The sequence below is a fragment of the Panicum hallii genome, chromosome 4, assembly GCF_002211085.1.
Source record: "Panicum hallii strain FIL2 chromosome 4, PHallii_v3.1, whole genome shotgun sequence".
Lineage (NCBI taxonomy): Eukaryota > Viridiplantae > Streptophyta > Magnoliopsida > Poales > Poaceae > Panicum > Panicum hallii.
In genome coordinates, this window is record NC_038045.1 from 49,395,276 (window position 1) to 49,407,686 (window position 12,411).

The 12,411-nt window shown below is 48.2% G+C and overlaps 1 protein-coding gene and 1 pseudogene across 1 annotated transcript; one reads left to right on the forward strand and one right to left on the reverse strand.

Annotated features, from left to right (window-relative positions):
• Nucleotides 1-1,823: 1,823 nt before the first annotated feature.
• Nucleotides 1,824-3,935, forward strand: LOC112890610 (annotated as a pseudogene).
• Nucleotides 3,936-4,293: 358 nt separating this feature from the next.
• Nucleotides 4,294-6,605, reverse strand: LOC112888501 (cytochrome b-c1 complex subunit 8-like). Its single transcript, XM_025954722.1, has 2 exons — nt 6,311-6,605; nt 4,294-4,588 (listed from the first exon to the last, which is right to left on the reverse strand). Exons 1-2 carry the CDS (start codon nt 6,478-6,480, stop codon nt 4,540-4,542), a joined length of 219 nt encoding a protein of 72 aa, XP_025810507.1. The 5' UTR covers nt 6,481-6,605; the 3' UTR covers nt 4,294-4,539.
• Nucleotides 6,606-12,411: the final 5,806 nt, after the last annotated feature.

Genomic DNA, 12,411 nt, shown 5'->3' on the forward strand with positions numbered 1-12,411 from the left:
TTGATAGAGATCGCACAAAGCGTCGAAGGAGCAGCTTAACGTGATGGGCTAGATATCATCTTAGAGAAGATGGACCGAAAGGCAGAATCCGAACTCACGGATAGAAAAGCTTAATCTAAGGCTCAAGGAAGAGATAAAAAACAAGGAACATCACTCTCTACCCAGAGCGGCGGCTCAGTATGACAGTATCTGATCGATCCTCGGCTGCCATGGACAATGGCAACGGGAACAGCATCTCGTCCAGCATCATGAGATCTGCGTGCCTGCCTCTGTGGGTGCAAGCATTCAAGGCGGAGGAGACTGCAGCAAATTTTCCAGTCGCTAGCATATAATACTAGCTTGCTAATAGAGGCGATCTGGCATATAAAAAAAAGATCAAGACAGAGCGAGCTTAGATTCCTCGATTTCCAGATCTGAGATCCCAGTTTCGTGCTGATGGCCCGATGTTTTCGATCCGCACGTGCCCGACGCGTGCGCGTAGGGCGTGCTGAGCTCCAAGCGAAGCTGCGCATCGAACCGGCCGGCCGCCGGCAGCTCGGCGCGCATGGCGCCGGAGTGCAGCCGCCGCCCCCAGCGCATTAACGCTCTTGGTCGTTAGCCTTGCACTTTACGCCGTCCTCACCGGCTCCTGTCCGCTGACGCCTCCGGTGCAAGGAAATCGTGCGCGGCGGCGGCGGTGCGGTCGGCGGCGTCCGGACGTCGGACCCGTCGATGACTACGTCCGCCTCGTCGCGTGCCGGCACCCCTGCTGGAAGCCTGGAACCGCTCCGCCGGCGCCGACAACTTCGTGCTCTCCTTGCGCGCGCGCACACTTCAGTACTTTTTTTTAAAAAAAAAAATTCCTGGTGGTTGGACACAGAAAATTAGCCCTACTTTAATTTGCTTTACATTGCACTTTAATAATCCAACTTTTGCATAATATGGTTTGGTAGAGTAGTATAATATGGCCTATACACTTGCACGTGTGGAAGGTTTCTTGTCCCATACACGAGGTTCCTTGGTCTCGAGTGTAATATTTGACTGATGGATGGATGAATAGATCTGCACCATTCATAATTATGACCTACGATTATCAAGGGAATTGATCTTTTCTGTTTCCTACCGTTTGTAGGTTGAAAACTCCGATTTTTACCTTCAATTACAAAATCGGATAATAGAGATCATTCAATTATCGAAACTGGACAAATTTAACCTTTTAGGTGGTTTCAAAGATAATTTTTTATTTTATAAAAACTAAAAATATTCAAATTTAAACTAAAAAAATAAATAATTTATTTTAAATAAAAAAATATGAAATGGATATTAAATTTTTTGTAAACATGTAACATATCTATTGGCACTCTACTTGTCAGTTATTCGGATCCAATATTTCCATGTTCATAGTATTTGGTTGCTTTTAGTTATGCCTATTATTTATAAATAAATAGGATTCAAATAAAGCAATAATAGATAGGTTACATGTTTAGAAAAATTTTGGTACTAGTTTCATATTTTTCTGATTTAAAATAAATTAGTTTTGATTTTTTTATGTCTAATTAGATTTTTTATTTTTCTAAAATATAAAACCACCCTGAAACCACTCAAAGTGCTAAACTTGTTCGATTTCAACAGTTGGGTGGCCCTCGTTATCCGGTTCTGTAGTTAAAAATCGAACTTTTACGATAGTTTAAAGATGCAAACATGACTTTTCTCTTTTTGGATACTCAGAATAAATAGCATATCTCCAGTAAGCAACCTCTATCTCTAGCAATATGTGATATGGGTACACCGTGGATACTCAGCACGAGCATTGCTGTAAACTGGCCTATAAGCACTGAACCGGAATGAACTCGGTCACGAACTCACGACTCGCAAGTACTGAAACCCAAGAGAAGAGACATCTCGATTCTCAGGCATGGCGCGCCAGGCTTAGGGGCAACTGGTGCTGGACAGCTGGAGCCTCAAGCCTGGAGCTGGCCACCGTCGGCCTCCCCGTGCCACCGAGCTGGTTCGTGCTGAGGGAGGAGGAACTGACCGCCGGCGCCAGAGCGGCCCCGGAGCTGGCCATCCAGCACTGGGCGTGGCAGCGCCTGGGCGAGCGTGAAGGGACATCGTGCGTGGAGGCCGGCCGGCAAGCTTCGGGCGGCGCCCCAATCTGGGGCCTGATCTTGGCTGCACGCATGGCGTCGCTGCCGGAGGCTTCCCTCCTTGCAACCCTCTTGATCCTCACGGTTGTGCTCTCCACCGTCCTCGCTGGCAACTCCGTCGACGTCGTCTCCAGCTCGAGCGAGCTGCTGGCCTCTTCTTCTCTGTCGCCGGCGTCTCCCAGGCCCACGACCACACAGCTGCTGTCCGTGTCTTCTGATCTCACTACGGTATGTATGCAGCTATAGCGCTATCGCCATGGAATAATGGTTTTGTTCAGTTTCTCTCCTACCTTCAGGGTGCAATCGTGCAACATTGAGCTATAGCTTATTTCGAGAAATCGTGCTCGGCGACTTACTTCCCCGGCCGTGTGGCAGAAGAGGAACGGAGGAGACACGAGGACGCCGGTGACCGTGGAGCGGGAGCTCGACGCGGCACGGGCCTTGATTCGGCGGGCGGCGCTGCGGCGGCGTGATCTCGGCCTTGGCGATGGCAACGTAAGCACGGCGGACAGCTGGTTCGACGCTGGGGTGGAGTCTTCTCTCCTGTCCAGCGTCTACCGCAACCCGGCCATGTTCCACCGGTGAGTCGACGCCGACGCTGCTCTGTTGACGACGAACACGAGACCACTTGACATGATCGCCATTAAATTTCACGCTGGTTGCGATCTGCAGGAGCTATAGAGAAATGGAGAAGAGGTTCAAGGTGTACGTGTACGAGGAAGGCGAGCCGCCGATCCTGCACGCCGGCCCGTGCAAGGACATCTACTCCATCGAGGGCCGCTTCATCGAGCAGCTGGAGCTCATGGCGCCGGCGGCGCCGCAAGGAGGCCGCCGCCATCGTGGCCGGACGTCGGACCCGGCGCGCTCCCACGCCTTCTTCCTGCCCTTTAGCGTCTCCCAGATGGTGCGGTTCGCGTACCGGCCCAACACCTACGACAAGGCCCCGCTCCTCGCCCTCGTCGCCGACTACGTCCGCGTCGTCGCGTCCCGGCACCCCTACTGGAACCGCTCCGCCGGCGCCGAACACGTCATGCTCTCCTGCCACGACTGGGTCAGCGCATGCGCATCGATCGCTAACGCTTCGCCTGACGTCCACTCTGCTGGCCTGGTTCTCACTGGCGTATGCGTGCAGGGTCCTGAGGCGTCGATGGGGCACCCGGAGCTGCACGCGAACGGGATCCGCGCGCTGTGCAACGCCAACACCTCGGAGGGCTTCCGGCCGGGGCAGGACGTGAGCTGCCGGAGATCAACCTCTACGACGGCGACATGCCGCGGCAACTCCTGGCGCCGGCGCCCGGGCTGGGGTCGCGGCCGTTCCTGGCGTTCTTCGCCGGCAGCGGGCACGGGCACGTCCGCGACGCGCTGCTCCGGCACTGGAAGGGCCGGGACCCGGGCGCGTTCCCGGTGTTCGAGCACGGGAAGCACCAGCAGGGGCTCGACTACTACGCCTTCATGCGGCGCGCCCGGTTCTGCCTGTGCCCGAGCGGGTTCGAGGTGGCGAGCCCGCGCCTGGTGGAGGCCGTCCACGCCGAGTGCGTGCCGGTGATCGTGTCCGACGGGTGCGCGCTGCCCTTCGCCGACGTGCTGCGCTGGGAGGCGTCCTCGGTGGCGGTGCTGGTCGCCGACATCCCCAGGCTGAGGGAGGTGCTGGAGCGGATACCGGCGGCGGAGGTGGAGCGGCTCCGGCAAGGGGTTAGGCTGGTGAAGTGGCACTTCATGCTGCGCCAGCCGCCAGAGGGGCTGGACGTGTGTCAGATGATCCTGCATTCTGTGTGGCTCAGGAGGCTTAACCTCAGACTAGATCATTGAACTCTTCAACTGTAGCAGAACCAAAACGAAACGATCAAGGTGTTTTGTAGTAGTAAGAATCATGGTTCCCAACAGGCCAACAGCACTACGGTGAAACGTACATGTACATGTCTCCCGCAGCAGTTGAGACTCGAGAAGCTGCTGTGTGGTGACATGAACATCAAAAACCAATCTCACAATTAGATTTAACACCACATATGGGCTCACCACGACGGTCACCCGGAGCATTGCCAACCAAACGCAAGGAGAGGGGACAAGGTCCGATGGCTGGTGGCATTGATCAACAGATCACATCAACTCAAAAACAAACAAGTGCAAATGAACCAACTGTTAAACCCAGTGAGGCAGTAGCAATTACTTGAGAAAACCAAACGAAATAGGCAGTTAATTTAATTTATTTAACAAATTCTTCAGCGACAGAAGATGCCACCAAATGTCGCAAGCCTCAAACAAGTTTGCAAGGCACAGATGTCGTATATGCATGGGAAGGCGAAAAGGAGTACAACCAAAATGCATCCAACAAGTGTTAATCATCCTTGGAGGATTATAGAATCCATCATGAAAAATCCAGCTGCTGTGGCAGTCAACTTGGACGACCTCTCATTTAGTATCTGTGGGATAGCTTCTCCTGCTCCTTGTACCACATCGCATATCTGCACAAACACATAAAAATGAATCAGGATTCAGCAATAAAGAATGCCAATTATGTGAACTGCAACACAGTAACCAAATTAGGACTTTCAGTTGTTCGGAATGTACTAGGTTCCTATTATAAACGGAAACTTTAATTGTTCAAACCACATGTTCTGAATTGTATTATCTTTTATTCAGGCAACCATATAGATCTGCATAGACACGGATACTATTTCCAATTTCATGCTACTGACTTTGAAGGGGACTTTGCTGCTACCTTCAGAATTAGTGTGAGATTTATGCTAATTAGGACAAGTGTTATAGCTTATTCACAACATGAATTGATTATCAGAGAAGTTTTGGCATTACAGTCTCATGAAAATAAAGTCTACAAAAGCATTACCTTTGTAGACTGTGAAAATAAAGTGTGAGATTTATGCTAATAATGATCAGTGCTGTAGCATTTCACAGTTTGGGATGATTAAGGGAACTTTGGTGCTACGAAAACAAAATGTCTAGACCCCAAAGCACACAAAGAGGTTTCTCGATCCAAATTTGCCCAAATACATGGCACTTGACTACTTTCTAGGAGACTGTTGAGAGTTACAAAAGCATATTGACACTAGTTCTTAAATTAAACTGAATTGTGTCATCCGTTTGCCCTAGTTCTCATCGCTTGGAAAAACCTTCATAATAACCTGCCTACCACTACTTAAACCAAAAAAAGGTCAAAATTCATATGAGTACAAAGGATAAAACTACAAGTTGAGAAATCATGGCTTCAATATAAAATTGGCCTAGTTTCCCATGAACATGGAAATTATGTGATTTCATAAGAATACTTATAACTAAATCAATAGTTCAGGCTCACAAGGACATTAGATTTGTATGATCACCCGTATAGGATTAGGAAAGGCTACACTAGTTAGTAGTTTTCAAGCTATTACAATATCAGAGACGGAATATTAGCAGGCCTATTACCTGCCGAACTTGAAATTTGCACTCCCATCTAACATATTGTTTTAAGTTAAATATTTGACAGTTCAGTCCATGGACGGTATTAGATTAATTAGATCACTATATGAAAGATTTAACTAGTATGGGAACTTAGCTACAAGATAAAACAATCCTCACTAGTCAACGCTACATGACGCCCCTACACATCTAGTTTGGCACCACTAATCAATTAAATGTGGTGCCATTTCATCTAATATTTCCAGTGTAAGTAATCAGAGATGGAAGCGTACAAACATCAATTAAATAGCATAGTAGAAGACACATAGCCATGTTTCATCTGCACATATTCTCACCTCGCATCAATACCTACCAGACCAAACATGATGGAAAACCATGGTGAACCATAAGTATCGCACGATCTGTTTCTAGGTATTCCAGTTCAAATTTCCACACCAACACAGTGGCCTTGTTCATCAAGCTAATGCATTGCAGACACCAAAATGACACAAATCACAGATTCCCAATTCGACCACCGACTCTCATCTCCTCGACGGAACCAGCAAAAGCACACAACAGAGAATCAATCCCCTATAGCAAACAATCTTCTGCATCCTTCCCACGCAACACGAAACTAACACACGAGCAATGGGCCGAACCCTAACCAGACATCCCAGCCAGCCGGAGCGGCACCCGATCCGACCTGGCCTGGAGGAAACGCAGGCTATAGAGGGCTGGAGGAGGGAGGAGGGAGGAGGGAGGAGGGAGGAGGGGGAGCGGGGGCTTACTGGTAGGTGCCGACGACGGGGCCGAGGAGGAGCGTGGCGGAGATCCAGTTCTCGGTGACCTTGTGGTGGATCTTGGTGGTGATGTCCTTCCACAGCCCCGGCATCACCTTCTGCTGGAACGGCGACAGCGAGTACACCACCGCCTTCATCCGCACCGGAACCTTCCCCATCCTTCTTCCCCGCGTCGCCGGCCGGCCTTCCTCCTCGTCGGGACCGGGTGCTCCGATCGCCTCGCGCACGCCGCCGATGCGTGTAGGTGGTGGGTGGGTGTGGCCTCTGGATTGTTTGGTCGCCGGAAAATGGGCTAGTCTTTAGTACGGGCCAGAGGTAGCCGGGTGGGCGAGTTTTGATGGGCCATATGGGCTAAGTTTTTACCTCCAGGTCCGCGAAGCCCGCGGCTTCTCGCGGACGCCACCGCTCCTCCGACTCGTTAACTCCCCCCGCCTCGTCGAGTTTTTCTAAAAAGGATAAAAAAATAAAATTCGAAAAAGAGAGCCGGATGGGAGAAATTAGGAAAATGGGTACATCCCGCCCTTTGAACGGGCGGAAAATGTGAGGCCGGGGACCTCCCGCCCACCCATCGGGCGGGAGGTTCAAAAAAATTTTCAGAGGCCTCTTCGCGAATAAGAAAAGTTACAGATTGCTCGAAAAGAAAAAAAATGTTGTAGTTACAGTTTTTAATCAAGAACCACACACTGATCACTATTCTTTTATTACACCAGACTCTGAAAAGGTTTTGCTTTTCCTCATACTAGTCTCTGAAAACTTATCTAGAAAACTCAACATATTGGTGTATCCTGTTCTGGTGGTGTGTTTCATGGATTAATTCTAGTCATAGTCAATTAAGTTGGCTGTTCTCTGACTCTCTTTTCCTTGTGCCTTGGCTGCTTCATTCAGGATCATGATTGACATCCAACTTGAGATACTGCGACCTGAGTTTGCGGCGCTGATCGGCAGTGTCATATACTATGAGCCCAATGGAACTCAACATATTGGCGCATCCTGTTCTGGTGGTCTTGGGAGCCATGAGCCTTGCTTCATGCCAGGTGCTCAGCAAGTTGTTAGCAACTCTTCATGTTTTTCTAGACTCTAGTCATGGCTTGTTGGATTATTCTTCAATTACTCCAAGCGCAGAACCTGCTGTGAATAATCTTCGGCAAATGTCTTAGTTCAATGCCAGCACCAACTTTAGAATAATGACATGATGATTCCACGATTGCCTGTCGTCTGAATATATTGTTCCCTGCCGCCTCCTAAAAGTTAAACAATGTAAGATGGCAACAGTCGGAGAGCCTAAGGACCGGGCTACACACAGCAAGGTAATGCTAGGATCTTAGCCTCTTAGGTTCGTGATGGAGGAGAGGAGTGCGGACTCACCATGGGTCCATGGCCACCGAGATGAAACAAGGAATTGCGGGCTCCTGTTCGCCGGAGATGAAGCCATGAAAAGAGAGAGACCAGATGCGGAGTCATGAGTCATGACGCCTATCTAGCCCAATTCGTGTCTGGTTTATAGGATACAGCTTGGCAGGATTCCCACGCGCATCCCGTTCGCAATACGGGCTAGCCCGATGTTACCGGATTAAACGGGTGGAAAGTGTTATTGCGTAGTTACCAAGATTGCCACCACGTACATTCGAATGAAACCACCTCCCTCAATGTATAGTTTTTATAGACAGATTATAACATCAAATTGTGCAATGGTGGTGTGATCAAATGTTCCATATGAATTATGTAATTATTTGTAAAACAACATACTAGCATATGAGATATGGTTCATTTAACTTCAATATTTGTACGATATTAAAATAAAGTCGTATATATGAAAATAATTACATTACCGGCGATGCAGCATTTATCAGTGAGCTCCGGTAACTATAATCGGTTGAAAATCGGTGAAAAATCGCCAAAACCGATCGGTAAAGAGACCTAAATTCAAAAAAATAAAAATCAACAATTTATCGTCGATAATCGATGCAAACTGAACGATTTATCGCTTCGCCTACTGAAAATGTGTTTTGGCAGTGAAAAAAATAAAGGTTTGATAGCATTTAATTTTTTAGGTTATGTATTATATTATATTAGATAAATTACACATACATGCACAATTTTGCATATAGAATTGCCTAAGAAATAAACATATTACATATTTTGCCCATAAAATTGCATAAAGCACATGAATTTGCACATGTATACAAACCACGAAGTGCATAATTTATACAAACAAACGAGTGCATAGTCCATACAAACTTCATAGTTCATAAAAACGAAAGAGTGTATAGTTCATACAAATCTCATAGTGCATAGAAACAAGAGTACATAGTTGTCGGAGGAATTCTCCAGCCGGGTGGCGGAAAGCACCCGCCTAATCCTAGTTAAGGATGGGTTTAGAGGAGACTTAGAAGCGCTCGATGTTGGAAATTCAGGCAGCAAATGAGGAGCTCTCTAAAGTAGGAGTTAGGAAAACTGAGCTCACTTTACATTGGAGGGGTACATGTTCTTTTACAGGACCCTCTAAGGCGGTTGCTACAGTAACCGCCCCTGCTACAGTGCTGTTTTACAGCTAGGGGACAGCTTGCTAGTTGTAAACAGCAGGTTAAAACCAATTTGAACCCCTACTCCTAAATACCTAGAAGGATAAAGATCCTCTACTTTCCTTAACCACTAAGGAACCTAATAGAATCTAAAAACTTGTGAACATACAAGGTTTCCAACTAACATTCTCCCCCTAAACCTTGTATGGTTAATTTACTTGACATATTCCAATCTTGTCTCTTAACTCCTGAAACTTGACCCTTCCCAGTGGCTTTGTGAGTATGTCACCCAGCTGCTCAGCTGTTCTAATAAACTTGACCTCTATTTGCCCTGTCTCTGCATATTCTCTAACCACATGAAACTTCACATCAATGTGCTTACTCCTATCATTCAGCACAGGATTTTTGATAAGGGAGATAGCAGACTTGTTGTCAATCCTCAGTAATGGCCTTCCCACTTTAGTACCTAAGATGTCAGCTTGTATTCTTGCCAACCACACAGCTTGACAAGCTGCATTAGCAACAGCTATGTATTCAGCTTCACAGCTTGACTTTGCCACTACCTTTTGCTTCACCGACTGCCATGACACGGCCCCATCACCCAAGAAGAAGATTATCCCAGATGTGCTTTTTCCATCCTCCACATCTCCTGCATAGTCACTATCACTGAAACCAGTTTGAAGTGGTTCAGTCCCTCTTCCTCTTGCATAGAATAGCCCAATATCCTGAGTACCAGCCACATATCTCAGAATTTGTTTTACTGCACTCCAATGCTTCTCATGAGGCTCCTCCATAAACCTACTTACATATCCCACAACAAAAGCAATATCTGGCCTAGTATGGACCAAATACCTGAGGCTTCCCACAGCACTTATGTATTTGGTAGCATCAACTAGGGGACTTGTACATTTCTTGCTTAGCTTCAGCCTTGTTACCATGGGAGTCTGACATGAGTTGCAGCCTGACATCCCTGTCTTCTCCAAAAATTTTCCTGCATAAGCCTTTTGACACAATGAAATGCCCTGTTCCTACTGCTTCACTTCTATACCCAGGTAGTAGTGCAGTAAGCCAAGATCACTCATTTTGAACCTGAGTGTCATATCCTCTTTGAACTGCTGAATGATCTTGCTGCTAGTCCCTGTAATGACAAGGTCATCAACATATACTCCCACTACTAACCTGTCAGCACCATCACCCTTGCAGTAGATAGCATGTGCAGATGGACTCTTCTTAAAACCCAAAGCAATCAGATTTTCATCCAGCTTCATGTTCCAGGTTCTAGGAGCTTGATGTAAACCATACAAAGCTTTATGCAGCCTATATACCTTGTGCTGATTGTTGACATCCCAAAAACCTGGTGGTTGTTCTACATACACCTCCTCCTTCAAATCCCCATTCAAGAATGCAGATTTTACATCCATGTGGTGGACTTCCCAACGTTGATGAGCAGCCAACGCAATTAGCAGTCTAATAGCTTCCATTCTTGCAACAGGGGCAAAAACTTCATCAAAATCAACACCCTTCCTCTGAGCATATCCCTTAACCACTAGCCTTACTTTGTGCCTTACTATTGTTCCCTGCTCATCCCTTTTTACTTTGAACACCCATTTCAATCCAATTGCCTTGCGCCCAACCAGCAAACTGGTCAATGTCCAAGTATTGTTCTCCTCAATGGTTGTCAGCTCCTCAACCATTGCATTTTTCCAGCACTCATGCTTCAGAGCTTCTGTCAGAGACACAGGTTCCTCAGCACTAACTGCTAGGAGCTCCACATCCTCTAGAAATCGCTGAGCATAACCCGGTGGATTTGCTGGCCCAAGCAAGTTATCAACAGTTCGGAAACGGAGAGGTGTGTCACCGGTATGTTCATCATCCAGCTGCTCTTCATCTATAACACCAGGAGGTGACACAAATTGAGCAGGTGACACAACAGCAGCAGGGGAATTTGGTGCTGCCGGTGGTGTCCCAAATTCTGCCGGTGGTATACCTTGATTCCGGCTGTGGTGTACCCTGCTCCGCTTCCTGCTCTGCACCTCCAGCTGCGCCCTGCACCACTGGTTCCTCTCTTCTTCCAATATCTTTGTATTCCCTGTTCCTCTCCACTGGGTACAGAATGGTAAAGATGCCACTTCCATCACTACTGCCACCAGCTTCCTTTTCCCTTGTTTCTGCCCAATCCCACTGGGCTCCTTCATCAAATACAGCATCCCGAGTGATGACCACTCGACCAGAGATAGGATCATAAGCACGATAGGCCTTAGAACCCTTCTCATACCCGATGAACACCATCCGCCTCCCCCTGTCCTCTAATTTCTTCAGATTCAGCCTAGTGTTCCTCACATACACTACACATCCGAAAGTCCGCAGGTGATGAACTGCAGGCTTCTTCCCACACCACGCCTCATAAGGTGTCATCCCCTCAACACCCTTCGTCGGCGCTCTGTTCAACAAATACACCGCCGTTGCAACTGCTTCTCCCCACAGCCACCCCGGCAAATTCTTTGCCTTCAGCAAACTTCGAGTAGTCGCCACTACTGTCGCATTCCGGCGTTCCACAACACCGTTCTGCTGCGGCGAGTATGGCGCTGTCAGTTGCCTTTGCATCCCGACCTCCGCACAGAACTCCATGAATTCAACAGAGGTGAATTCTCCTCCCCTGTCTGTGCGCAACATCCTCAATTTTCTCCCTGTTTCTGCCTCGGCTGCAAGCTTGAATTGCTTAACCGAATCTGCTGCCTGGTCCTTTGAGCGCAGAATCGATACCCACATGAATCTGCTCCTATCATCAACCATCAACAGAAAATACTTGCTGCCACCTGCAGTTGGAGGAGAGATTGGCCCGCACAAATCACCATGGACCAGATCAAGCACCTCCTCTACCCTGAATTCTGCCTTCTGCGGAAAAGACAGCCGCCGCTGCTTCCCCGCCATGCACCCTTCACAAAGCTGGTTCACATGAGACAGCAATGGAAGCCCGCGCACCATTCCACGGCGCGCCAATGTCCTCAAGGCCTGAAAATTCAGGTGTCCGAACCTTGCATGCCACCTCCATGCCTCATCTTCTGTGCACAACGCCAAGCACACCAGCTGTGTGATAGGAATGTCCAGCACAAACAACCGATTTCCCTTGTGAGGCGCATGCGCCAGCAGCACGCCACTCGGATCCCACACCTTCATCACTCCATCCTTGATCACAACCTCATGTCCAGTCTCATCCAACTGACCCACGCTCACAATGTTTGTAGTGAGACGCGGTATGTAGTACACATTAGACAGGATCTTGTGTTCACCGGTTTTGCAGACAAAGAGAATAGTGCCACATCCTTCAATCTTCGCTGTAGAGCTGTCACCAAAGCGGACAGAACCGACCACATTCATGTCAAGTTCAGCAAATGCTGCACGAGAACCAGACATGTGGTTCGTCGCCCCGGTGTCCAGCACCCAGCTCCTCACATCTCGTACACCACCTTCATCCAGCTGGGCAAACACCTTCTCCTCTCTCAACTGGACATCCCTTACAACCTCCTCTTCAGCGGCAGTCACCATCAGCAGTGCCTCTTCCTCCTC

Bases quoted from the DNA above. Each gene is read 5' to 3' on its own strand.
- LOC112888501 (XM_025954722.1), bottom strand. From the start codon at position 6,480: ATGGGGAAGGTTCCGGTGCGGATGAAGGCGGTGGTGTACTCGCTGTCG. The intron at 4,589-6,310 runs GTAAGCCCCCGC...GTGTTTGTGCAG, and splicing joins CCCGTCGTCGGCACCTACCA to ATATGCGATGTGGTACAAGG.